Genomic DNA, 25,963 nt, shown 5'->3' on the forward strand with positions numbered 1-25,963 from the left:
TGGCTAGTCTTGATGAAGGAGGAAGAACCAACCAGTGTACCGTTCCCTAGACGGGATCTTGGACCGAGTAAGAGTGGAGAAAGTGAGGTGAAGCATACATGCATTCCTTGCTATGTGGAGACAGCTACTTCAGGCTCTAGCCACCGTGACTTCCCTTCCGTGAAGGACTGTAACCTGGAACTGTGAGCCGAATGAACCTTTCTCCCTGAAGCTGTTTTTGTCTGGTTATTTTTTATCACATTAACACGGGGATGTTTCCTAAAGGCAAATGAAATTTTTAGCAAGGCAAATGAAAGGAAAAGCAGGATAGCCTGTGTCTATAGGGCCGTCCTCCAGCAAGGGGCCCCTGGGGTCTTTGTCCTGGGATTTGTTCTCTGTTGGCCATGTGGAAAGGTTCAAGCTGATGACTTCATTGGTCTGTGCACTTGAAAACCTCCGGCCTCTAAAAGGTTTACATTAGTTTTTACTGGGATATAAAATTGATATAATTGCAGAGTCTTCATCTAGAGTTTTCATTAACTACACTGAATTCCTTCCTCTCCCTCCCCTGAGTGGCCTCTTCAGAGCAACCATCTCGGGGATCAGCCAGGTGTCATAAGCCCATTATTACCCACAGAATGGTTGGAAACCTAATGTTTCAGAATGATTTTCAAAGTCCGTGGCATATTTGGCCTTTCTTTTTCTTATTTTTTAAGTAATTTAGTAGTTGGGCATCTTTACACTTTGAGAATAGTTGGGTGTGTTTGTTTTCTAGAAAAGCCAAGAACCAAATGGGCATAAGTCAAGCAAATGTATCAAGCTAATATAACTATTTTTGGGGGAAAAAAATTCAAGTACCAGTGATTTTTTCTGAGCAGTTGCACAGAGAATTCAGAAAAATATACGAGGAAGGTCAGTGTTAGCAGAACAAACTTCCTTTAAGTGACTGTTTTGTGGGGAATATTAATTCATTTTCAACAAATGACACTTTAATCTCAGGACCCAGCTATTTTGTTTATGTTAAAGTACTGTCAGTGTTTTTAGAGTTATTCCACATTATATAGTGCAAATATGAGTGACTGACATACCGCCAACGATGTCAGCGAGGGGAGGTTGATGTCTAAGAAAATGGTAGTGTCAAAGAACGAGGCTAGAGTGAATGGAGCCGCCGTCCTGTGGTTCTGGTCCACTGCTTCTGTTGTTAGGAAACAGATTAGGTGGGAATCTAGTTATTCCATCACAGCCAAACATCACCCTTCATCTCTCCTTACATTAAAGAGAGAAATAAGCTCCTTCGATAAATGTTCACGATAGGAAAGTCCAAAAAAAAATGCAAAGAAAATAACCATTGCTTCTACTCCTACTAGAAAGAAATATTTTATGCTCCTTAAAAATAAACAAAACAACTATGTTCTCCCAAACACACTTCTACTTAGCTCAGTCACATTATGGAATTCTGTGTCCTGCCTTTTGCCGTGTGTGTGTGTGTGTGTGTGTGTGTGTGTGTGTGTGTGTGTGTGTGTGTGTATGTCTTTGTGTGTGTGTCTGTGTATCTGTCTGTCTGTGTGTAAACCACAGGCCAACCTCTGATATCATTCCTCAGGTGTCATCTACTGTGTTTTTTGAGGCAGGGTTTCTCCTTGGCCTGAAGTCTGTTGAATGGGCTATTCTGACTGGCAAGGAAACCCCAGCGATCAACCTAAATCAGCCCATCTCTGCCTCTCCGGTGCTGGGATCCTAAGCACACATCACCATGCTCAGCCTTTTTTTTTTTTAATGTTTATTTTATTTGCCTTGGTGTTTTGCCTGCATGTATGTGTGAGGGTGTCAGATCTTGGAGTTACAGACAGTTGTTAGCTGCCATGTGGATGCTAGGAATTGAACCAGGGTGCTCTGGGAGAGTAGTCAGTGCTCTTAACCGCTGAGCCATCTCTCCAGCCCTCCCCACCCCCACCCCCGTGTTCAGCTTTTTAAATGTGGATTCTGGGGGATGGAAGTCAGGTCCTAATGTTTGCAAGGCAAACACTTCAAAAACTGACTCAACACCCAACCAAGCTCTTAAGAAGACCAGCTTTTTTTGTGGCTGCATACAGCGACCTGAGTATGTTTTCTATTTATGATACATACCTCTAACTGGATTTCTGAGGACTTGGTCAACAAAGAACCCTGAACATTCCAGCTCCACACCACCTTCCTGCAGACTCAAATAGCATAAAGGGGCACTGGAGGGGGTACTTGGACCCATGGTTGAGGTTCCACAGTTCTGGCCAGTAAGAACTGATTGAAACTTTAAATACTCTATGGGCCAGGATGTTGTCCAAATGTTCCAAAAGTCTCTGAGCCTCCCTCCAGTCACTTCTGTCATCTGACCGCACCCGCCCTGAGGCCAGCATCCTGCTCCTGAGGCTTTGCAGTTTTGTTTGGGTCTTGGTGAGGCACCTACTTCTGCAGTGATACCATGATGTGAACATTGAGGACAGCCACAGCAACAAACAAAGGAGAAAAGGGCATGGGATTTTTTTAATAGTGTTTTTTTAAATATTGCATGAGTAATATACAAAGAAAATAATCATTGCTTCTACTTCTACCAGAAAGAAAACAAAAGTTATGCTCCTTTTAAAAAAATATCTCCCTAAAACATTTCTACTTAGATCACATTATAGAATTCTATGTCCTCCCTTTCGGTGCGTGCGTGCATGCGTGCGTGCGTGTGTATACATTCATATTTATATGTATGTAGATACACTTGTGTGAGTGTATGCATATGGAAACCAGAGAGTAACCTCTGATATTGTTTAATTCTTATTATTTAAAGTAAATATTTAAATTATTTAAAAATAATAATATTTTCTTAAAAAGTAAAGCAATTAAAAAATAAACCTGCCTGTGTCTCTCCTGTGACCTGCTGTCCACTCTCACTGTCCCTCTCAAGAAAGTATATCTGAAAATGAGGGAAAGGAATTAGTCACTGTGCCTTCCTTGGTGGTCATCTTTAGTACCAAATGGCTGTTATAATTAGAGGGTGATAACACAGCTTTGACAAGGTGTTTTCAGTTGCCACCTTCAATGTTGCCCAGTGTTACTGAGATGGAATAGCCTTCAAATATGAAAACCTGCTGAGACGTGACATAAAAATCTGTTACTAAAAATCCTACACTTCTATGTCAGGATTATGTCATCATCATCATCATCATCATCATCATCATCATCCTGGCGGGCCTGGAATTCACAATGTAGACCGTCACACATAAACTTTCAGGAACCCTCCTGCCTCTGCCTCTTGAACTCTAGCATTCCATGTGTGAGCCCGATGCCTGGCCCCAGAGGGCTGTTTCAGCCGTGGGAGGGTCCTCCTCTTAGAATACATTCCACTGGTGCCCTCGCTTCTTTTTATTCACAGAATTTTAAGAGGGTCAAATTGTAATTTTTCCTACAACAGCCTTTAGAGGCAAATAATCGTTTCTATCTTAACTTACCCTTCCATATGAAATGTTTGGAATTGAGAGAATTTTTTTTTTTTTTTTGGTTTTTCGAGACAGGGTTTCTCTGTGTAGCTTTGCGCCTTTCCTGGAACTCACTTGGTAGTCCAGGCTGGCCTCGAACTCACAGAGATCCGCCTGGCTCTACCTCCCGAGTGCTGGGATTAAAGGCGTGCACCACCACCGCCCGGCAAGAATTGAGAGAATTTTGACGGATGTCTCACAGTGAATCTTAGAAGAACGCTGTCAGCAGGTGACTGCATACTTTAGGTAGCTTAGCTGGCTTAGGTGAACGGGTCCGAGTGGCAGGCACATGTTCCTTGTCTAAGATCGTAGGAAGCTCAATGCAGTCGGCTCCTGTTTTTTTGTGACTCATGGGACTTCAGTCAGATCACTTTGTATTCTCTACTCATTAGGCTGTTGAAAGGCTTCAGATCTTAAAGACAAAAGCAACAGAAGGGAAAGGTGTGAGGCAGGTGTGGTGGCCCATTCTGCGAAGGTCGAAGGATGGCCAGTGTGAGGCCAGCCTGGGCTACTGGTGAGATCCTGACTCAAACAACAAGGATAAAGAACTAAAAAGCTTAACAGTGTCCACACCAAGTGGTTGTGCTTAAACATTAGAACAAACAACCCAAACCGTTCAGACACAGGGAAGACCGTTGCTTATGTTGTCTGGGGTCTCCCGCCCCATCCTTAATTGCTGTTTGCCAAGCAGCACGTAGTGTATAGGTAAGGAGGTCAGCCTTCTCTGACTGTGCCCACGGTAGCCATCCTGGATCCTTTGTTTCTTGTGTGGTCTTGTTCTTCCTTTATACGAGAATTGGGAATTATTTTTGTGTACAAAACACTCTGGGAGTACAACAAAAAACGATACTTAGGGTTTTTGATTTTTTCGCTGGCTTTTTGTGACTGTTGTTGTTATTGCCTGTACGCCGAACTAGGAGACAGATTGAAATGAGAATATTACTAGAAGACTAGAAAGAAAAACCCAAAGAACCTACTGCTTATTCTGGATATCTAGAGTATAAGCCTTCAGACTCTCTTATTAACACGCATATACACTGGGGTAATGTGTCACAATTTAAAACAAAAGTGACCAATGCCTCAGAATTTCGTTTTTCTTAGTTGATAGTGCTAGACCAATGTGGCAGACTTCCTCTACATTATGAGGACCCAAGCTCCCCATTCCTGATTCCAGCACCATCAGGAGCTTTTCTTCTTTCTTTTATTGAGAATTTTATATATGTGTACAATGAAATATGACTATTTGCCCCCATGTCCCTCCCACAACTTCCCCTATATAATTCCCAGCATGTCCCCTTCCAATTTCATGTCTTCCTTTTTGTGATAACTCAGAGTCCAGTTGTGGCTCCAGGAACCCAGATTGGGCATTACTGCATCCCTGGGGGACTGCATCCCAGTAACAGCATGGGAATGGGAGGTGCAACTCATATACCAGGCACCAGATCCCCTTGGACCTCACTGGGTACCACTTGGACTGTGGCCACATCTGCCTTTATCATGCAAATTCTAGACAGTAATGTGCTTAGTTGAAACACAGAGGTTTTGCAAGAGGCAGAAGCAGAGACTAAAGGGTGATTTGTGTGTCTTGTCACACTCACAACCCTAAACTTTCTCCAATCTCTTGGTGCAGTTTTCCGTATCAAACTTCTTTAGTCAGAAAGGATATTTAGATGAGTGGGAATCGGAACTATGAAAACATAAAACACAGGGTGTCCTTTGAGGGCTGAAATTTATGAGTCCTTCCCCTTCTCTAGCATCCACAGTTGCTAGGATACTTGTTTTATTTTTGTTTGTTTGCTTGCTTTTGTTTTTAAGTTTATGGGTGGGATTTCATTATATTAGACACACTAATCCCACTCAAAATTGATACCTTCTGAAAATGGGAAAGATAATGCCAGGTGTATTGGCGCAGACTTTCAATATCAACATTTGGGAAGCAGAGGCAGGCACATCTCTGTGAGTTCAAGGCCACCCTGGTCTACATAGTGAGACCACCGCCCAACCCCCCAAAGGAGAAAAGAAAATGGAAAAGATAATATTTACGTTTTAGAGGATGATCCATCCTAATACGTGCACATCACATTTAATAAGTGTTCATATTTTAACCTCAGATAAAGGAAAACAAGAAAATTATGACCTAAGATATTTGACTTGCTACAGTGCATGTACATGGGGAGGTCATGAGAGGTCACGAGACAAGGATCAGCATACCTGGCTGTGAAAATACTCCAGATGGTAACACTCAGAAGTGGCCTTGGATTCTGTATTGTGCTTTAAAGATGGGGGCACAGGGGCAGTCTCAGAACTCAAATAGTAACGCTACTGTAAACAAGTATTTTCCAGTCTGCTTTCTCTCTGGGAGTGGATCGAGGTGGCTACACTTTTGCTTTAGTGGTAAAAATTCACCCGAAGACAAGGATTTCTTTAAAAAAAAAAAAAAGTCATTTACATATATGTAAAATTATAAATAATAACCAATTAAACTTATTACTTTATTGTAGAAATATATTCTGCATTTTGAAACTGACCTTTAAGGAATGACTTTAAGGCATATCTAGTTGAATATCATGTAGTTGTCTTATTTCTTCATTATTTACCTAAGTGTTTCCAGGTGTTGAAAAAATGGCACAGGCATTTGAGCAGTGTGATCAAACATCACAGGACCCTGTTAGATAGTTCTTCCTATTTCCTCTAGTAATCTTGTGCTACAAAGACATGATCGTGTAGGTAGTTCAGAGGCAGATCCGTAGAGTCACTTTCAATATAGGATCATTTAGCGAACTGTCATCTGGGGCTCTTGGTTTTTAATTAGCACTAATCTTTTTATTTATGGGCAAAGATCTGTCAGAATGAACGTGAGTGATGGTGGCCCTTGATACTTGTCTATCGGGAAGTTGTTCTCTGACAGCCAGACAGATCCATAGCTGTCTGGGAGCCAGGAATATGCATCGTCTCTCTCCTTCCAGTGGTCTTCCGCCATAAATAATGTATTCTGTCTAGGAGAATTTGTATTTGGAGAGAGAAATTTGTTTTAATGCTAGCAGTGAGAAACATCTTGCTTTCAGTATGGTAGTGTCTGGGAATGATTTGTGATTTGGATATTGAGACCAAGTGAAAAGTACTCTTATGCTGATATTTAGGGCACACATCACAGGGGAATAGATGAGTTTTGCTTCTCTAGACATCAATCGCTCACTTCTAGGTATGACCAGAACCCTGGAAATGAAACAAAAGCCTGATATTTAGTTATGATATGTTGTTTGAATGTTCCTACCATGTTGTCTTTGGACAACTATGCCTCCGTCAGATGAATGGTGTTTGTGTAGAATAGCTTCTTTTCCCAGGGTAGACAACAGTTAATGCATTGCATGCACAGTATAAACAGTCCATAGTTTACAATTAGGATGTGTTCCAGAAGTTCATTTGTAAGGCATTTGTTTAAAATTTAAAAATGTGCTTGTCCTTAGCAACAGTGGTATAAATGATGTCTGGAGAGGCCACGCTAACCACCAAAGCCTGTTAAATGCACAGTATAATGAAACTCTCATTCTTAGGCTTTATTTAATTTTGAAAAAGAGAGGGGCATCCTGTACATGAAAAATAATAGAAAAAATTCTTATTTTCTTACTTCCAAGGGTCTCTTTTTCCCTCATCCTTTCAAGAGAGGGTTGAGGGATTTCTGCCTCAGTATCCCACACTGACTAAACAAATGTCTTTCACCCATTAGCCCTTAACATCTCAGGCTATCTTTTGCGAATAGAAGAGAGCTGTTCTTTTGAGGATTGGGATGCCTTTATGTGGCTCCCATGATCTCCTGACCCTCTTGATCTTTAAGGTATTTCCTAGCCATGTGATTTCTCTAGTAAATTCTAGTCAGCGCTGAGTGAAGACTAATAAAAAAGAAAAAAAATGGTATTTTGGAACTGGGCCGTCATATAAAAGAAATTGTTCTTCTAAAGTCTTAGGTCTCAACCCTAGGCCCTTTTTGCACTTAGGGGACATTTTGCAATGCCTGGTGATGGTTTTGATAGTCACAACTAGACTTCTCATGGGTGGAGGCCAGGGAGGTAGAGTAACAGATTAATAGAGTTAGCCGAATGATCATCTACAGCAGTTATCCAGCATAAAACATCAATAGTGTTGAGGTTGAAACTGGGTTTGAAGCAAGTCCCAAACTAAAGGTTGCTTATGCGTGTTACCTTGGGGATATATTGGTCAAACAAATCGGGAAAGACAAGATTTAAGGCTTTCTTGGGTACATTGAGTTGGTTGGCAGTTGTAGCCAGCCACTCATTACAGACATTGAAATGAGCATCCTCTTTAATTCAGAATGACTGGACTATATTGAGAACCAGCTGTTCACCAGCGGTATTGTGGGATCTAGGAACTCAATAGGGAATGAGACAACTGTGCACAGGCAGGGGACCAGCTAACCAACAGGGTGTGTGTGTGTGTGTGTGTGTGTGTGTGTGTGTGTGTGGTCGTGTGTGGTCGTGTGTGGTCAGTAGTATATGTCTTGACTCTACAGCTGAGAACAGAGTACTGCAAGATGTGAGGGATTATGAAGAATGGAGAAATGAAGCAGAAACCCTTAAAAGGACTTAAGGAAGAAATGGAACGTGTAATGGGTAGGACAGAAAAAGACCTCTGTTTTGTGACAGGGTCTCATGTGTCCCAAGGCAGCCACCAGCCATATAGCCAAGTATGTCCTTGAACGCCTGATCAGGGTGCTGTGATCACAGCCCATCACAGTGCCACATTTGTGCTGCGCTGGGTGTTGAACCTGGGGCATCTTGCACGCTTAGGCAAGCACTCTACTAACTAGGCTACATCCCTAGCCCAGGAAAGACCCATCTAAAGGGCAGTCTTTAAGTTGAATCTGAAGGGGAGAGAACAAACTGTAGGTGTTGGGGAGGAGAATCCAGGCGAAACATACAGCAGCTGTAGAGGCCCTGGTGTGAAGGTTCACTTGGCACTGGGCAGTTGGGTAGCGCCGTAGGATGTCTTGACGTTACCTGCCTGCTGCATTCCTGCAGGGGACTTCAGTGCTCCTTTCACATGGAAACTAAGCAAGGTCTTGTAGAAATCTGGAAACCCAGGGTAACATTCGTTTAGGGTTGAGCATATTTTGAGGAGAGAGAAATGAGGGGTCAAACGTAAGATGTAAGTAGTTGGGTTTCTGGAATAGTGTCTGCTGGCTTGTGGGCTGTCTTTTCTGGCTTTCTAGGCCTGAGGTATTCTACTCTGATGTGGCAGTTGTGGACATGGGCATTTTGCATACATTTTGCTAAATACAGCACTGCGCAGTCCTGTCCAGAGCTGAACGGAACCTGCAGGGAACAGTGTGGTTGGGGCCTCTGAGTGTTACCTGTGGGTGGGATGCTCCGTGGTCACACTAAAGAATGTGGGGCCTTAATCTCTAAAGGAACAGTCCCTGCTTTGTTGGAGACTGTTCCTCCTAGCTGTCTTTGGCACAGCAATTAGAAACTATGTAGGAAGTGTGTGCTATTCAGAAAGTTCTTGTCTATACTTTTAGCTTTGTGTTTATCCCTGTGCGCCACTCAAGCAGTGACAGCTGTTCATGTTTTAAATTAAGGTCTTTGATCCCCTTTGAATTGTAAAGGACAAGAAAAGCTGGGGGGAGAGGAACTCATTGGCTGCTAGTGGAAGCGTAAACTTGTGTAACTACTATAGAAATCAGTGTGGAGACTTCCAAACAAGAAAAAAAACCTACAGCGTCACCTACTGTACCATCCCTGAGCATATACCCAAAGACTTTCCACAGAGAAACTTGCACATACCTGCCTATGGTTTCTCTAAGCACAATAGCAAGGCAGTTGAATCAGCCTAAAGCATCCATCAACAGAGGGATGGATAACAAAACTGTTCTGCATATACACAATGGAATTTTATCCGTCTATAAAAAATGAAACTGAAGTTTGCAGGAGAATGAATAGAATTGGAAAATACTGTATTGAGGTAACTCGGGTTCAAAAAGACAAACACCACATGCTTTCTCCTATGCACGTTCCAGCTTCTAAGGGTAATTATGGTCATGGAACTAGAGAGAGGATCTTGAGAAAGGGGAGAAAAATCAGCTTTAAGGAAGGGGGCTGGAAGGATCATACTAGAACACATGACATGAAAGTAGAAAGGGGAATAGTAGGGGTGAGGGCATAAGAACAGAGAGGTGCAGAGAGATGGGGAGAAGAGCAGACCTGGGGGAATCAGCCAAAATTAATATGCATGAAAATGCTATATGGAAACCAGTTAATTTGTATGATAACATATAAGAAAAAAAGTTTTATTTTGTTTTATTTTATTTTATTTTAATGTGGCCACTTTCCCCGGTTTTTACCTTTTAATCCATTTAGGACAGAGTGCTTTACATATAGCAGCCAAGAATGGCCACCCGGAGTACATCAGGAGGCTCCTTCAGGTAAGCAGGGGACTCCCCAAGGTATCACTTTGTTTATATTTATTCATTATTAATTTAAAGGTAACCTTATTCATAAAGGGAGAAATACCTCTTCTCAGTACATACCCCATTAATACTATCCTACAGCCCATTTGTAAAGAACAGCCAATAATAAGACTATTTCCATGTTTCCATGGCAACTCTACTAGAAGAGAAGTGGAGCCTCACCAAAATTTGGATTGTCTCCCTGGGATCGGCATTATTGCCCCCTTAGTCAGTTCCTATTTTCTGAAAGTCAATGTTTCATTAAACTTTCCAAACTGTAGTAACCCTTGGCTCACTGGCTCTGTGGTGTCCTGGTGTTCGCTCTATAAATTGCTCATGGAGGTACAGTTCCTCTGGATTAACAGTTTCGGCCATTATCCTTTGATCCGTAACTTGATGAGCTTTCAGTTAATTCTTGGTTCTTGCTTAAGTGCTCGATTTTGTTCTTAGTTATAATTTTTTAGCCAACTCCCTGGTTTGCTGACTTAGCCAGGAAGTTTATAATGACCCCCTAAGGTGATGACCTCTGTAAATTTGTAAAGATATGTATTTCATGAACTGCCCCCCCCCAATAGCATCACTGCAGTCATGTCCAGCTGTTGCCAGTCGAAATGCAAGCTGGCTATTCTCAGGAACAGCGTGGAGCAATAAAATAAGTGTTTACAGTACTGTCTGTGCTGTCAAGCTGTTGTCCCGGCCTTCACAAGCACTCTTGGAGACCCAGCGTCTTGCTTTCATTGGGCTTTGAATTTCTCAGGCTGAACTGTTGGTCGCATTCATCAACTTGCTACACTGATCACACAGCTCCTTGTCTTGCCCTGCATGGTGCCCGCTACTGCCCATTCCAGGAATGTTTCACCTAAACAAGTCTTTGAAGAAGCAAAAAATCAGGAAAAATAGATCTGTGTTTCTGCTGTTGACTTGGGAGAGTTGCTTTGAATAGTTAACATGGAGTTTTTCTTACTTGCCTTCTTCAAGACCAGGTCCTCAGGATAAAGGGGGAAGAAATGACTCACTTGGCCAGAGTGCCCTGCATCTCCACCCTGGGTCCTACTTCACTTTTTGAAAATATGTTTTAAATTCCCATTCCACTCTAGCCCGTGCATCTGGCTCTGATTTTAAGGAAGATTTAACCTGACAGGCTCGGAGTCCTTGTGGGCTAGGACCAGATATTCTAGCCTCTAATGTAATTTTATATCTGGTTATGCAAATGCTTTGGTTTTTCTCTGAAATCTTTGAAGCCTTTAAACAGTTCCTTGTGCTGTTCTAAAATTAGGCCAAAGCCCTGGTAAGCAGTAACTTGATCTCCATTCTTCTGACCACAGCAGAGGAAGCATTTCACTTGAAGGTAGCCTGTTCTTACCTCCCCTGGCCTGCACTTCATCCGAACCTTGTTCTTTCTAGATTACTGTTAAGAATCCAGCCTTCCATGGCCTCCTGGACTTTCATGACAGACTTCTCCGGCCAGTTGTTCGCCCCTTTGCGAATGAATCAGACTGTGTATAAATGAGACTCATTTGTCTCCTGCTCTTCTCATCCCAGTACCTCTGCATTTAGTGTTTTCTGAGACCTTGCTCTATACCCTGTGCATTGGTCTCTCTAAGCCATGTCTGTTTGCTGAAGATATTTCTGCTCTCCGGTCGTTACCATTTTCAACTCTTAGCTCCTTAAGGCAGTTAGTACAAATAGAACTTTGTGGGGTCCTCCAAATTCAAATGACTTCTCTTCCTTCCCTGTGCAAGTCCTCCTGCCCTCCCTCATATCAAGTATCCTTGGGGTAGTAGGCTTGGTGCTAAGCAGTAAGTATCTACCAGCAAGCAGGGCAGCTGCTGTCTTTGAGGAGTTCACAGTCTGGTTAATAAGGAAAGGAACATGTGCTACAAAATTGCGGAGTCCTAAGAAGGAATGTGGTGGTTTCTAGCGAGGCCCTCAAGAGAAGGTGATGTTTAAGTTGAGATCTCCAGTGGGCAAAAAACCAGCGGAACACATTCCAAACAGAACAGCCAGGTGCTGGTCAGGGTCGAAGAAAGCCAGTGAGTGAGTCAGAGGCAAAGACTTGAGAGAATGGGGCGCAGAATGCAGGGCCTTGTATGTTGAGATGTGCAAGCTAAGGGAATCCTGGGTTCGCTGTGGGATTGTGAAGGGCAGACAGTGACATACACAGTTTTATAGGATGATCTTTTGTATAGAGAAGGGGTTACGAGGGGACAAAACAGTTGAGGAGACCCAGTGGAGGTTAGACTAGCCGTGCATGTGATAAGACGCTGCCCGGGGCTAGGATGAAGGTCATGAGAAAGAGAAGAAGATACCTCTCATAGGATTTGGAGATGGGAGCTACAGGATGTGGAGGGTGAGATACTGGAGAAGGACGAGGAGGAGGAGGAGAAATCAAAGCTAATTCAGTGTCTATCTCATCGGATAAACGGACCATGGCGGTTGGTGTTCTCAGAGATGGTAAAAACTCGGGGAGGAACATGATAGGGATGGAGGAGTGGGAAACTTGCCTTTCCCGGTGCTTAGGAGATATCAAACCAGGGATGTCAAGCAAGTGCACTGGGTTCCCGAGCCTGGGCACTCACAGGTGACACTTGTATATGATAAGTATCCAGGCTCCAACAGGCTCAGATCCTGGCTTCACCACTGCCATAGTTCAAGCCATTTATTAACTTATTTATACCTCAGTTTCCACTGAAAATGACTGCAGGGATAGTCATCCAACTTGGGTTGTTAGCACACTGAAAGCAAGTCTTGATTCAGAGCCTGGCACGCATTGCTTATGCAATGCTTGCTTGCTGCTGTTGTCGGGATCTACATCTGTTTGGCGTCACTAACATCCGGATGTAGGTGTAGATGGGACTACCAAGAAGAGAGCTTCGGAGAAAGCAATGACGAATGTGAGGTTATGTGTTTTGTTGGAGGAGGAGGAGGGCTGGCCAGGGTAGTGGGGGGGAAACTGCAAGAGGCTGAGCCAGAGAGCCTCAAGGAGGAAGACGAGGGAGGAGTGTAGGCTGCTGCTCAAAGGGCGGTCGGAGGGCAAATGTGTAGAAACTAAAAGACTGCAGGTGACCTTGGCTTGGGCCATCGTTATGGAATCCTGAGGGCAGATACCTGAGTGAATGAGAGGCAAGGAAATGGAGACTGTGTAGGTGACTCGGGGAAAGCTGGTTCTAGGAAGGGAGACAGAGCATGAGAGACAACATGGGAAAATATAGGATCCACACGGGAGATCTTTGAGCATGTGTGTTAGCTGGTGGGCCTGGAGAGATGCTGTAAGGGAAGACTGAATGACCAGATCAGCAAAGGGGTGACCATAGCTGGTGTCATGATTATTTGGGTATGTATCTTTTTCCTCATAAAGGACTGTAGGCCCACGGAGCTCAGAGGGTAGGACTGACGCACGCATGTGCCCTTCTGAAGAAGTGGTGTGCGAAGGAGAAGGATGGGCTCGATGGTAGTTGTGCAGTTACTTTAAGACACTACGTGTTTTTGTCCTGCAGTACAAAAGCCCAGCGGAAAGTACTGACGGCTCTGGGAAAACAGCTTTACATTATGCAGGTAATGTTCAGTCTCTCATTGGTCCGTGTTACTCTAAGAAACTGTCTGGTTTACTCACCTCACTGTACGACTCCTGGGGCTGATTTCCGGAGTTCCCAGACGGGCGTCCCATTTCACTCTGTAAGTCACACACAGATTTCCTAAGGAGTGTGCCTACAGTTAGGTCCCTGCCATGCAACCGGTGTCCGTGGTTAATAGGTTCAGCTCAGGCTGAGAGGAAGCTCAGTGACGAAGGGCGTGCTTAGCATGTGCAAGGCTCTGGTTTGAAGCTCTGGTACTAAGTACTCACGCATATGTACGTGTATACATGTGTGTAGACTCTTTAAATCAACTTAAAGTTCCTTTTTAAAGTAGAGAGTGATGAGCAGTTGTGGATTTTAGGACTAGAAGACACTGATTTTTTTTTTTTTTTTTTAATGTGGGGATCACGACGAACGTCAATTGTATTTGTCCACCTTTGGTTTCGCTGTCACAGCTTCAGGTGACAGATGCTGATACTGAATTCACGGGGGTGACTAAATATGGAATTAATTTTATTTCTAGTTGTAGAAAAGCCAAGTCCTGTGAGGAGCTAAAGCAAATGTTTGCCTGCAGGGAGCTGGGAGTCCGTGGCTGGAGCTTCGGCTAACGCCGAAATCAAGCAGCGTTCTCACACACTTGTTACATAGCCTTTCTCTTGTGGAAGTGGTAATCTGGGTTGTTGGTGACTGGTTGTGTTTTTCTACCTCAGCGGCACAGGGATGCCTTCAAGCTGTGCAGGTCCTCTGCGAACAGAAGAGCCCCATAAACCTTAAGGACTGGGTATGTACCAGGCGGATGGACACTGAGGGAAATGGGGTGCAGGTGCGGGTTTCTAGCGAGACTTACCTTAGTATTTGACACAATTCTGTTTCTTTACAACCAGAATATATATATATTTTTTTTTTTGCAAAACGGTCTTATATGTTAATCCTAAGTATATATTTGTGTTCCACCGCTAACCCAAGCGTGAATAAAACTTTGTGTCTCGGTGTGTAAAAATAGGAAGTTTTGTATGTTACTCGTCTTGCTGCTGTGACAAAGTGCGAGGCCACAGCAGCTGAGAAAGGAGGGTTTCGTTTTGGCTCTCACGGTGAAGGTGCAGACCGTTGTGTCTGGGAGGTCGAGACAGCGGGGACTTGAGGGAGCCAGTCCACTGCCTCCAGAGTCATGAAGCAAAGGGAGACTAATGCTATTTCTTAACTTGCTTTCTTTCTATGCCATTCTGGCTGTGGTGGTGGGTCTTCCTACCACCACGAACCTACTTTAGAAAGTCCCTGCCACAGATGTGCATAGGTTTGTCACCAGAGCGAGTCTACCATCTCCTCAAGTTGACGATCAGTGTAAACTGTCAGAGGCATCCAGTTAGAAATTCTGCTTGCTTTCACGGTATCACCTTGGATGATTCCTAGTCGAGTTTCCCAACTCTGAAGAGAACTGTTAGTCTTTTTAAATTCCACTGGCCTCTTACAAGAACACATGTATATGCCTGTGACATGTGCTTCCAGGGTTTAATGACATGCTATAGCCTGAAAATTGACCTGCATGTACTTGCCCCTGAGCAAGCAAATACATTTACACTTCCCGAACCTTAACATAGGCTAAACATCTCTATTCCAAAAGTCCCCAGTTCCACATATTCCACAGCCTAAAACTTGTATTTCATACACATGGCCAAAATGTATAAACTACAAGGTCTTTTATATGAAAGAAAATACACAAATGAACTTCAAATGTAGCCTTGGGTCCTAGTCCCGGGTACTTTATTATGCAGCTGGTCCCAAGTCCCCATATTTTAAAATGGGGAATACTGCCATTGGTTTGTTTTGGTTTGGTTTGGTTTTTTTAGATTTACTTTATGTATGAAGATGTTTTGCCTGAATATATGTATGTGCACCACACACATGTGTGCCGGGTGCCTGCAGAGGTCAGAGGGCATCGAGTCCCAGAAACTGGATTGTGAGCTGCTACAATTGACTCTGGGTACTCTGGAAAAGCAAGCAAGTACTCTTAACCTCAACCATCTCTCCAGTCCCAATAATTTTAATTTTTTAAAGTTTACATTTAAATTTTTTTTTACATTTATTATTATTGGGGGTGCAGCATGCATGAAGTTAGAGGACATATTGAGCAAGTCAGTCTCTCTTCCCTACACGTGGGTGTGGGGGATCACACTCAGGGCTTCAGCAAGAGCAGCCCTCACCCTAACTGCTGAGCCGTTTCTCCAGCCCCCGTATACTTTCATCTGAACACACGTCGTGTGTACACGCTCTTCCATTCCCAGGCAGAGCTGGTGATAGGTAATGGAGCAAGCAACCCGAATAGCTGGACTGCTAGAGAAAAGCTGAAGTCGGCAAAATTGCACAAGACGTATGATTAAGTGTAAGGGTGGCCCTCAGGGGCCTAGAATAGCCCAGCAGATGGAAGTGTAGCCCAGCAGAACATGTCATGAGAAAGATGTGGAAAGGGCGAGGTGTTGCGAACCTGGTGTTCGGAACTGGAGTTACAGTCTGAGTGTTTCTCCTAGGATGGGAGCATACCGCTGCTTCTTGCAGTCCAAAATGGCCACAGTGAGGTCTGCCAGTTTCTCTTGGATCATGGAGCAGATGTCAATTCCAGGGACAAAAATGGAAGGTACCACATGTTAGGGCCGAAGACATAACTTCAGTGATACCCATTATTTTTGTTTTGTTTTGTTTTGTTTTTTCGAGACAGGGTTTCTCTGTGTAGCTTTGCGCCTTTCCTGGAACTCACTTGGTAGCCCAGGCTGGCCTCGAACTCACAGAGATCCGCCTGGCTCTGCCTCCCGAGTGCTGGGATTAAAGGCGTGCGCCACCACCGCCCGGCGATACCCATTATTTTTTAATGTTATAAAGTGGTTTTCTTTTTTAACTTTCTTCCTTCCTGATAACTGAGAATCTGTTTTGACTAAAAAGGAAAAAAAAATTCTTCAGCCCTCCATGGGCAGAATTGCTGGTTGAATCTGCAATGAAACTAATTAAATATTGAACTGAATAAGCCATTTCCTGTGATTTTTTTTTCATTCTGAACAAAACAAAAGTAAATATATTGAATGTATTTAAAAATAATTTCAACCTGGGCGATAGTGGAGCATGCCTTTAATCCCAGCAACTCGGGAGGCAGAGGCAGGCCAATGTCTGAGTTTGCAGCCAGCCTGGACTACATAGTGAATTCCAGGACAGCCAGGGCTACATAGGGAAACCCTGTCTCCAAAAAAAAAAGTAATAACAATAATTTTAAACCTGGGTGTGATGGCACATTCCTTTTAATCTTAGCACTCGGGAGGCAGAGGCAGGAGAATCGCTGAGTTCAAGGCCATCCTGGTCTACAGAGCGAATTTCAGAACAACCAAGGCTATACAGAGAAACCCTATCTTAAAACAACAACATCAACAATAAAGTAATAATAATTTTAATAATATATGTTCTTTAAAATATTAGAGGTGAAGCCGGGCGGTGGTGGCGCACGCCTTTAATCCCAGCACTCGGGAGGCAGAGCCAGGCGGATCTCTGTGAGTTCGAGGCCAGTCTGGGCTACCAAGTGAGTTCCAGGAGAGGCGCAAAGCTACACAGAGAAACCCTGTCTCGAAAAACCAAAAAAAAAAAAATTAGAGGTGAAAAAATCCAGCCTCTAAAATAAGCTTGGTATTCGTGCCAATCACAGGAAATTCTGTCACTATATACCAAGTGTGGAAGACTGTCTATGCTGTTTGGATAGATAGGGTTTAACATTTTGATTTAGTCCAAAGTTTTGAAAATACTACCTTATGTCATCTTTGACAGTTTTCCACCTAATTCCCCAGAGGGTTGAAGGTTTAACTGCATTTAGTTCCCTTCTCCTTATTTTCAAGACCAGCGCATCTCGGGAAAGCCTTCTCACCCTTGGCTATGATTAAACTCAGGTCTTTCTTCTCTAGGACTGCTCTCATGCTGGCTTGTGAGACTGGCAGCTGTCATATTGTGGAGGCCTTAATTAAGAAGGGTGCAGACCTGAGCCTTGTCGATTCTCTTGGACACAATGCCTTACATTATTCCAAACTCTCAGAAAATGCAGGAATTCAAAGCCTTCTATTATCAAAAATCTCTCAGGATGCTGGTATGTAAAAGAAAACAGCCAATGTTGTTTTAAATTTATTCAGTCCTTTTCCCCAAAAGGATAAAGGAATTTGGGCAATATGATATGTTTTATTATTCTTTTAAATATATGCTTGAAGGAAAACAAAGTGTTAAATGTTGTGTATGGTGTGTGTGTGTGTGTGTGTGTGTGTGTGTGTGTGTGTGTGTGTGTGTCCATCCACCCAAACTTTGTAAAGGATATGAGTCATTATGGTTTATAACTTATAGTCTTTTTTTTTCTTTCACTTTTTCTCTTTAGATTTAAAGACCCCAACCAAACCGAAGCAGGTATTTATCTTGGGGACAAAGTGCTATATTTTTTTTTTAATTTTTGCTTGTGGCAATATAAAAATGTTGAGAATAAATGCTGTAGTTCCTTAGGGCAGTGAGTAAAAATCGGGTTGAAAATTCTTAAGGAAAGACTGACATAATTTTGAGTGAATGATTCATTGTTACATAGTGGCAAATATTTTCTTAACAATTTCATTATATTGCTTCAAAAATATGTACTTCATACTTACTGCATTTTTTTAATGAAGTGCAATAATGAACGTGTGAAAATGTTTGCTGTGGTTAAATCTTGAAACTAAGTGAAAATATTTTAAATATATCCTATGGGTGTGTGTATACATATTTTGTGAATATGTGTGTGAACACATATTCATGAAATTGTTAAGGCATTTGTGAAAAATAAGATTTAGCCTTTTAATTTTAATTGCAGTTTTTTTTTTTTAAACTGTCATTGGTGTTATACAGAGCAGTGATAGAGACATTTTCTTATTGGGAGTTTTTCCTAAAAGCATGTGGGCTCTCTGTGTATATCTGGCTGTTCTGTGTATTTATACACTGAGGTTTTTAAGTCATAGAAAGCCGATATTTAATACTGGGTTTATTATGTGCTAACTGTTGCTTATCAAGAAACTCTGCATATGAGGCTCTCCTTTGTCCTCATTCCTTCAAAACGGGGTGGGGGGTGGGGGGGAGGGAAGCAGCAGCCCATAGAGGTGCGAAGCACCCTGCATTAAGAGGGAAAGCTGACTGTGAATGCATTCTGGGTTCTGAATGATGATTGATAGGCATGTCTTCATCCTTCCCCGTTTCCACACACTACCTTAATTCAGTTTGGTCTTTTTTTTTTTTTTTTTATCTTCTTGCCATGACAGCATGGGTTGCAGGAAGCAAACTTAGCGCATGCATGTTACTGATGGTTCTGTGGGCAGTGTGCTTCAGGACTTGATGAAGTTAGGAATGCCTGACTGTCAGGTTGTTCTCGAGTGCTTGCTGCAGCTACTTGCCCAGACTTTACTAACATAACTAACCCACCTCCATTCTTTGGACCTGTGATAACTTGCAGCATGATCAAGTCTCTAAAATAAGCTCAGAAAGAAGTGGAACTCCAAAAAAACGCAAAGCTCCACCACCTCCTATCAGTCCTACCCAGGTAAAAAGCGAAAGCGAACGAACCATAAACAAAGCCAAAAGCCATCGTTCTATGTCTAGGTCTAAAGGGATGTTGTAATACCGACCCCTATGCACACATTCTAAATCTTCCTTAGTAGTTGTCCTGTCAAACTGTGGGGCTGGGTATGTAGTGTAATGATAGAGCACCCATGTGTGAGTCCCTTGGTTGGAACTCCAAAAGAACACACATGCACGTGCACAAGTGCACACACACACACACACACACACACACACACACACACACACACACTCAGTTATTAGCTGCAATATTGTAGGTTTTGTCTATGTCTCAAGGAAATTTCTCAAAATTTAGGACAGTGTTTGCTTAAGATAACCTCGGAGTGTTGTTAGCTCATATTAACAGCTCGAGTAGAGTGCAGGGGGATGGCCAGCTAGTGAGGACATAGATGGTAATGGATTTTAGTTTCTTAAGATGTTATTTGCCTTTTTTACTACATTTATACATGGCTAATATTAAATTTTTTTGTTTCTGAGTACATAGTAGCAACTTTAGAAGAGCAAGACCAACAAATATGAAATATCCAATAGAAACAGGATAGGTTTTATTGCTAAGACAAGCATAAGGATATAAAAAAAGATAAAATAGTGGGGAGGACTGTGGAATCTGGTAAACACTTGTAAATGTGTTAGCATATTCATTAGTAGTGTTCTCAGCCCACAGTAGAGTTACATAGATTTTAAGAGCTAATGCAGCTAATATAGTAGCATTACTTAGTTGTACCCTGACAGCTTTCAGAAATACCTGAAGCCACTGGACTGCTTTGAGGAGTTTGCTCCTGAATTAAATGAAACTATGCATACCTACTGTTAGATTTAGCCACAGGGATTAAACCATGAATGTTCAGCACCATGGAAGACACGGCTTTGAAGATCCATCCCTTATTAGTGGTTTTCTTTTTCTGTTTTAGTTGAGTGATGTGTCTTCCCCAAGATCAATAACTTCTACACCACTTTCGGGAAAGGAATCAGTATTTTTTGCCGAAGCACCCTTCAAGGTATTCCCTTTTTGTGGTCGATTTTCTTATTGTATGTATGTATGATACCTGATGGCCTTGCTGTAATTTATATAATACTGGGCAAAACAGATTATGTTTCATGACATTTCACCACGAAGAGCCCCTTGATTATTTTTTTCTGGCATGGACAACATAAAAGGATTAAAAAAAAATAAGTCACATTTACTAATAATTTTCAAATAAGAGATAAATGAAGTTCATGTAAAATCTTTAGCTCAGTGAAGCAGAGATTGGAATTGGTTCTTAGGGTTGAAAAGACAGGAATTTGGGAAGATGTTGAGGAGGGGGGAATTTAAGAGCTCTGTTAAATAGTACAGTGACTAGACTTCACAATGTGTTTTATTCTTTAAAATCACTGAGGGCTAAGGAGATGTCTTGGTGGATGAAATACTTGCTGAGTGAAGAGCTGAGGTCAGATTCCCAGAACGCACATAAAGCCGGGTGCAGTGGCATGGGCCGGTTATCCTAGCATTCTCAGGGTGAGATGGGGGATGGAGACAGGGGAACCCCCCCCCACACACACACACACCTGGAGCAAAGGAAAAATAACAAGAGACCCTGTTGCAAGCAAAGAGAGAGACAAGATGAACACCCAAGTCTGTCCTCTGATGGCCATACTCACCCCATGGTACACGTGCTTCACATTCTCTCTCTCTCTCTCTCTCTCTCTCTCTCTCTCTCTCTCTCTCTCTCTCTCTCTCACACACACACACACACACACACACACACAGTATTAACACATGTATGTGGACACAAAAACAATAATTATTGAGAGGAAGTTTTCGGTATTTTTACCCCAAAAACTTAATACAGGAGGCGATGTTAACTGGCATGACTTAGCCAGTCTTCCTCATATAAATCAAGACATCACTGTGTATCTAATAAATGCATGCAATGCATATAAATTTAAAAATGTTTTTAAAGTTTAAAAATTTTAATTTAATCTTTGCGCCATGTACATGCAGTGCCCTCAGAGGCCTGAAGAGGACATTGGATCCCCTGGAACTGGAGTTCCAGACAGTTGTGATACAACCTGTGGGTGCTGGAAATTGAACCCAGGTCCTCTGGTAGAACAGCAGCTGCCCTTAACCACTGAATTATCACTCCAGCCAAAAGTAAAATTCTTAAAAACTGAAGGTGATATAAATTACCTGCTTCTAGTTGGTAGCACTCATCTCATTTATTCCAAAATACTGGGTATTTATAAAATGACAATAATTTTTTTTTCAAAATTCTGTACATGAAATACAGTATCCCGTATTGGATACTAAGATAGAAAAAAAAATACCACCAAATGTGGTGGTGTATACACCTGAAGTCCCAAGTTAAGAAGGCAGAGGCACAAAGATCAAAAGTTCAATGCCAACCCAGTAAATAGAAAGTTCACGACTAGCCTGAGCTTTGTAAAGTCAGGAACAATGCATTCCAGCCAGTGATACCATTGTAACTTTGAAGAGTGAAACAGAATCTAATTTCTAAAAAATGCAAGACAAAGCAAGACTTTTAAAAATGGCAACTGCTTAGGATGGCTGAAGGTTCAGAAGACTGAGGGTGGTTGAGCGTGTATTACAGTAGAACTAGACCTGTCATTTTCTACAGGTGGGGTTGTAAAATGTTAGATCATTTGTATGCTTGACAATTTTGTTACAAGTTAATTGTGTGCCTACTATATGATCCAGCCCTGTGTTTACCCAAGCAAAGACAATATATGTCTACACCAAGTCATATACTTCAGTGTCACCGCTTTATTCATCCTGTCCCTAAGCTGAAAACATTGTAAATGTCATCAGTAATTGCGTGGATAAAGGTGATAATCTGTATGAGAGAACATCACTCGATGATAACTGGAAGGAATGAGCTGCATGCCATGTAAACGGTACCAATAATAGAAAATCATCATGATGAATAGAAAAAACCAGCCACAAAGATATCCTTACTGAATGGCATCCCATTTTATAGCAACTTTAGAAAATGAAAAAAGGAGAGTCCTGGCTGCCTGGGAATGGAGCGGGCTGAGACTGGATGGGATAGGGAAACATTGGGGATGACTGACAGAAATGTGTGATTATCAGAGTACCTCTCTCTGTGGATGTGTTACAGTCTCGTGAAGTTGTCAGCTACCATTGGAAGCGGTTTACAATGTGTACCTTAGAAAGCTGAAGAACATAAGTATAGTTTTTGTTTGAAGGACAGGACAGCCTATCTTTTCTAGAGATAAGCCACTCCGTTAACATGGAGAAAAGTCCCTTGCTGGGAAAGGACCTCTCCTATCCGCATCTGTAGCTCATCTGGATGAAACAGGGTGATTTCTGGCAAGTTACTGAATGTTTGAAATGAGAGTCTGTTTAAAGTTCTAAGAAGTTTTGTTAGGGTATTGATAGATTTTCAGGGACAAACAAAATCTTAAGGGAATTAACTCTCAACCCAAGACCATGAAAATGTTTCTTCCCTCACAAAGTTACCTTTGTCTCCCCTGACAGCTCTTATTTATTACCACATTTTTAAAAAATATAAGATTAATAGCAGAAAATTTAACAAATTACAAATAAAAAAAAACTCATTCTGTTTAATATACTGTAGTCATTGTATGACCCAGATAAATACTACTTCTGTTTAACTTTATTATGAAAGTAAACTTTGCTATCTCAGGTCTTAGGACATGGTCCAGAAATGAACTGCTGTGGGAGTCTGCCGGAGTCCAGCTCTGACTTGTCGAAGGGTTCTTGAGTGGAGGAGAGAGGAATGAGGAAATGATAGACAGATGACAAGAAAGACAGAGACACAGGATAACTTCTGGAGGGCCCTGGGTCAATATCCAGTCTCCTCAAGATTTAGTCTAATGTGCTTTTTTTACACTACCCAGGGGAGTGGCAAAAGACCTCCCTCTTTCAAAATCAAAGCACAACATACAGCCAAGTATAGACCCTTCAGAACACCTGGTAACCACGTCCATGGCCAAATCATCTCATTATGCAGCCCAGTTGGGTAAACCAAGCTCTGATAGATTCTCTGTCCTTGAGTAAGGTCTTACTAGGGAGCCTCTCTGGGACCCCACAAACTGCTACATAAGTTATAATTTAAAATGTAACTAAAGTTTCTGAAAAACATTCTGAAAGTTGCTGATATTTTCAATTACTTTTATAAGTAATTGTGTATGTTATTCGCGTATATTTTAACTGTTTTTCTGTGAGATTTTTCTACCCATTTTATTAGTAGAGTAGCACAAGCTCTTCTCGCTTCAACTCAAGGAGGGAAGGTGGCTTGATTCTTATGTGTAATGAGCACATTGAGGGGAACTCTTTGAACATCATTTTGTGTTTCTACACACAGGCTGAGATCAGTTCTATACAAGAAAACAAGGACAGACTGAGCGACAGCACTACAGGTAAGGACAGGCAAACTGGTTTTCCTTCCTTTGACCACCTTTAGTTTCTCACGTGTTTCCACAAAGAGAGCAGAGGCCAGTCACGCACTCTGTGTAAGGTTGTGAGAGCCGGTTCGTGCCCAACCCAGGACCACCAGCAATGCATAGCCTATGCTCTCTATACTGAAAAGGGCCTTAGTTTACATGTTAAAGAATTAAGTTTGGATGTAAAAAAAAAAAAATGCATTTGTCACGATCAATTTTATTTTATTAGTATTCTCTCCAATTATGAATAGCATTAGCAGAGTAGGGACAGTGCCAAGAGGACTCACAATTTCGCTGTGGTAGACACGTTCCAGTACCATTGGTAGCACCTCCCATAAAAAGCACGGCAGCTATTAGACCTGCTTTCCATCTTAATATTTAGTGTGTTACAAATTATCTTCATATTACTGTGGTCCGTGTATGTATCTTACACATTTACACTGTTTTGAGATGCAGTCCATGAGTTTTAGGCTCTCGGCTCACAGCACCACACTCTGGTGGCATCTAAGCATCAAGTTACATCACCAGGACAGAAGGGACGGTGCTACTACCACCAACTGACTTTAACACCATGGGCTGCTCTAAGTGAACCCAGACAAAGAGAGTGCCAGTCAATCCAATACCATTCCTGTGCCTTCACCAAGACAGGAGTCAATCAGTTGTGTCTTTAAAAAAATCTCTCCTGGGACTACATTTCTGAGACTGCTCTGTGCTGTGTAGTAAAACCCTCTCTCAATAAGAAAAAAGAAAAAGAATTCTTTCTAAAGGAGATGCAGATATCTAGACTTACTGTGTCTCAAAGAATATATCTTTAGAATTACATTTAAATGATTGTATATGATTTCAAAGGTCCCCTTTGCTCCAACATTCAGTTTCTTAGAATATTGTACATTTCATGTATGGGTAGATTTATAGACTTTAGAAATGAAATTTTCCAATTCCTGGTAGAAATCTATTAATATAACTGAATAAATGTTACGTTGGACACTTTTAAAAGCATCTATTTCAGTGGTTCTCAACTTGTGGGTCACAGCCCCTTTGGGAGTTGAATGACCATCAGAAATATCAGATATTTACATTATGATTCATAACAGTACAAAAATTACGGCTGTGAAGTAGTAATGAAAATGATTTTTTGGTTGGGGTCACCACACCATAAGGAACTGTATATTAAAAATTGGCAGCATTGGGAAGGTTGAAAACCACTGATCTATGTGTCATGGAAGTAATTTAAATTTCGGTTGCTTAGAATTGTTCTTATGCTCTCATTCTGTTAATTCATCTCCCAAGAAAATGGACACCCACCAGACTTCCTGTCAAGGGGATTCAAACTGTCATATACTCCTCAGACATCAGAACAGTGCCTTAATAAACACAAGCTTTTCTGTGAAGAGACATCGTATTTGCATCCATCAAAACTATGATTTCCGTCTCTGCCTTAAATGGCTGTGATAAAATGAAGATCATAAACAATGTGCTGTGTGCAGAGTGTGGTCTGTCACCTCTGGCCCCTGGGCAGTGTTCAGGGAGCTGTGGTCAGAAAGTAACACAGCTCGGTCACTAAGTGGCAGCGTCAGGAAGACGTTTCCATCTTACAGACTTTATGAAGAGAGCAGTGCATAGTGACGTTCTGAGGCAAGGGTACTCCCTTGTCTCAGTGAGCACTCAGTGTCTCCCTTGTCTGAGTGAGCACTCAGTAGTCTTCCTTGTCTGAATGAGCACTCAATGTCTCCCTTGTCCGAGTGAGCACTCAGTAGTCTTCCTTGTCTCAGTGAGCACTCAGTGTCTCCCTTGTCTGAGTGAGCACTCAGTAGTCTTCCCTGTCTGAGTGAGCACTCAGTAGTCTTCCTTGTCTTGAGTGAGCACTCAGTAGTCTTCCTTGTCTGAGTGAGCACTCAATGTCTCCCTTGTCCGAGTGAGCACTCAGTGTCTCCCTTGTCTCAGTGAGCACTCTGCTCTGTAATCCTTTAAATTTTTTGGTGTAAAAACCAGTACATTTAAAAATTGAGATTTACCAACAATGGTAAATTTGGTAGGATTCAGAAGAGATCATTTCATGCTAGATTGGTCAGTGAATCCTTCCTAGGAGAAGCTTGACATGTGTCCCGAAGGATACATGCGTGGACCTTTGTCGATGAACGTGAGAGATCAAATGTGTGCTGAGAGTATCTACAGAACACAGGAGAAACCTCGAGTCTGAGGAACAATGGGAGTCTAGGAAAGGTTTGTAAGTCGTAAACCTGAAAAAGCAGATTTGGGACAGGCAGAGAGAGGTTCTGACCCACCTATGGATAGTTTTCGGATTGAGAATAATTTAAACACTTGATCCAAAGAAATGACCCATCCTCTGTATGCTTGGAGGGCTCTTCTGGTGTCCCCACGCAGGCCCCATTTTATTGGGG

General features: G+C 42.2%; 1 protein-coding gene across 5 annotated transcripts in view; it reads left to right on the forward strand.

The window, feature by feature from the left end:
• The window catches only part of Rai14 (retinoic acid induced 14), a 143,241-nt gene that overhangs the window by 107,314 nt on the left and 9,964 nt on the right, over nt 1-25,963 (forward strand). For 4 of the 5 annotated variants that reach the window (XM_052743124.1, XM_052743127.1, XM_052743125.1 and 1 more), the window contains exons 5-13: nt 9,857-9,921; nt 13,443-13,500; nt 14,231-14,301; nt 16,046-16,152; nt 17,456-17,634; nt 17,914-17,942; nt 19,009-19,095; nt 20,045-20,131; nt 23,483-23,537. In XM_052743124.1, the coding sequence (XP_052599084.1) occupies nt 9,857-9,921; nt 13,443-13,500; nt 14,231-14,301; nt 16,046-16,152; nt 17,456-17,634; nt 17,914-17,942; nt 19,009-19,095; nt 20,045-20,131; nt 23,483-23,537 (738 nt within the window). The remainder of the gene's footprint in view (nt 1-9,856; nt 9,922-13,442; nt 13,501-14,230; nt 14,302-16,045; nt 16,153-17,455; nt 17,635-17,913; nt 17,943-19,008; nt 19,096-20,044; nt 20,132-23,482; nt 23,538-25,963) is intronic. The other variant, XM_052743128.1, reaches the window with a different exon arrangement.

The sequence above is a fragment of the Peromyscus californicus genome, unplaced genomic scaffold (genome assembly GCF_007827085.1).
Source record: "Peromyscus californicus insignis strain IS unplaced genomic scaffold, ASM782708v3 Scaffold_18__1_contigs__length_77618521, whole genome shotgun sequence".
Classification (NCBI taxonomy): Eukaryota; Metazoa; Chordata; class Mammalia; order Rodentia; family Cricetidae; genus Peromyscus; species Peromyscus californicus.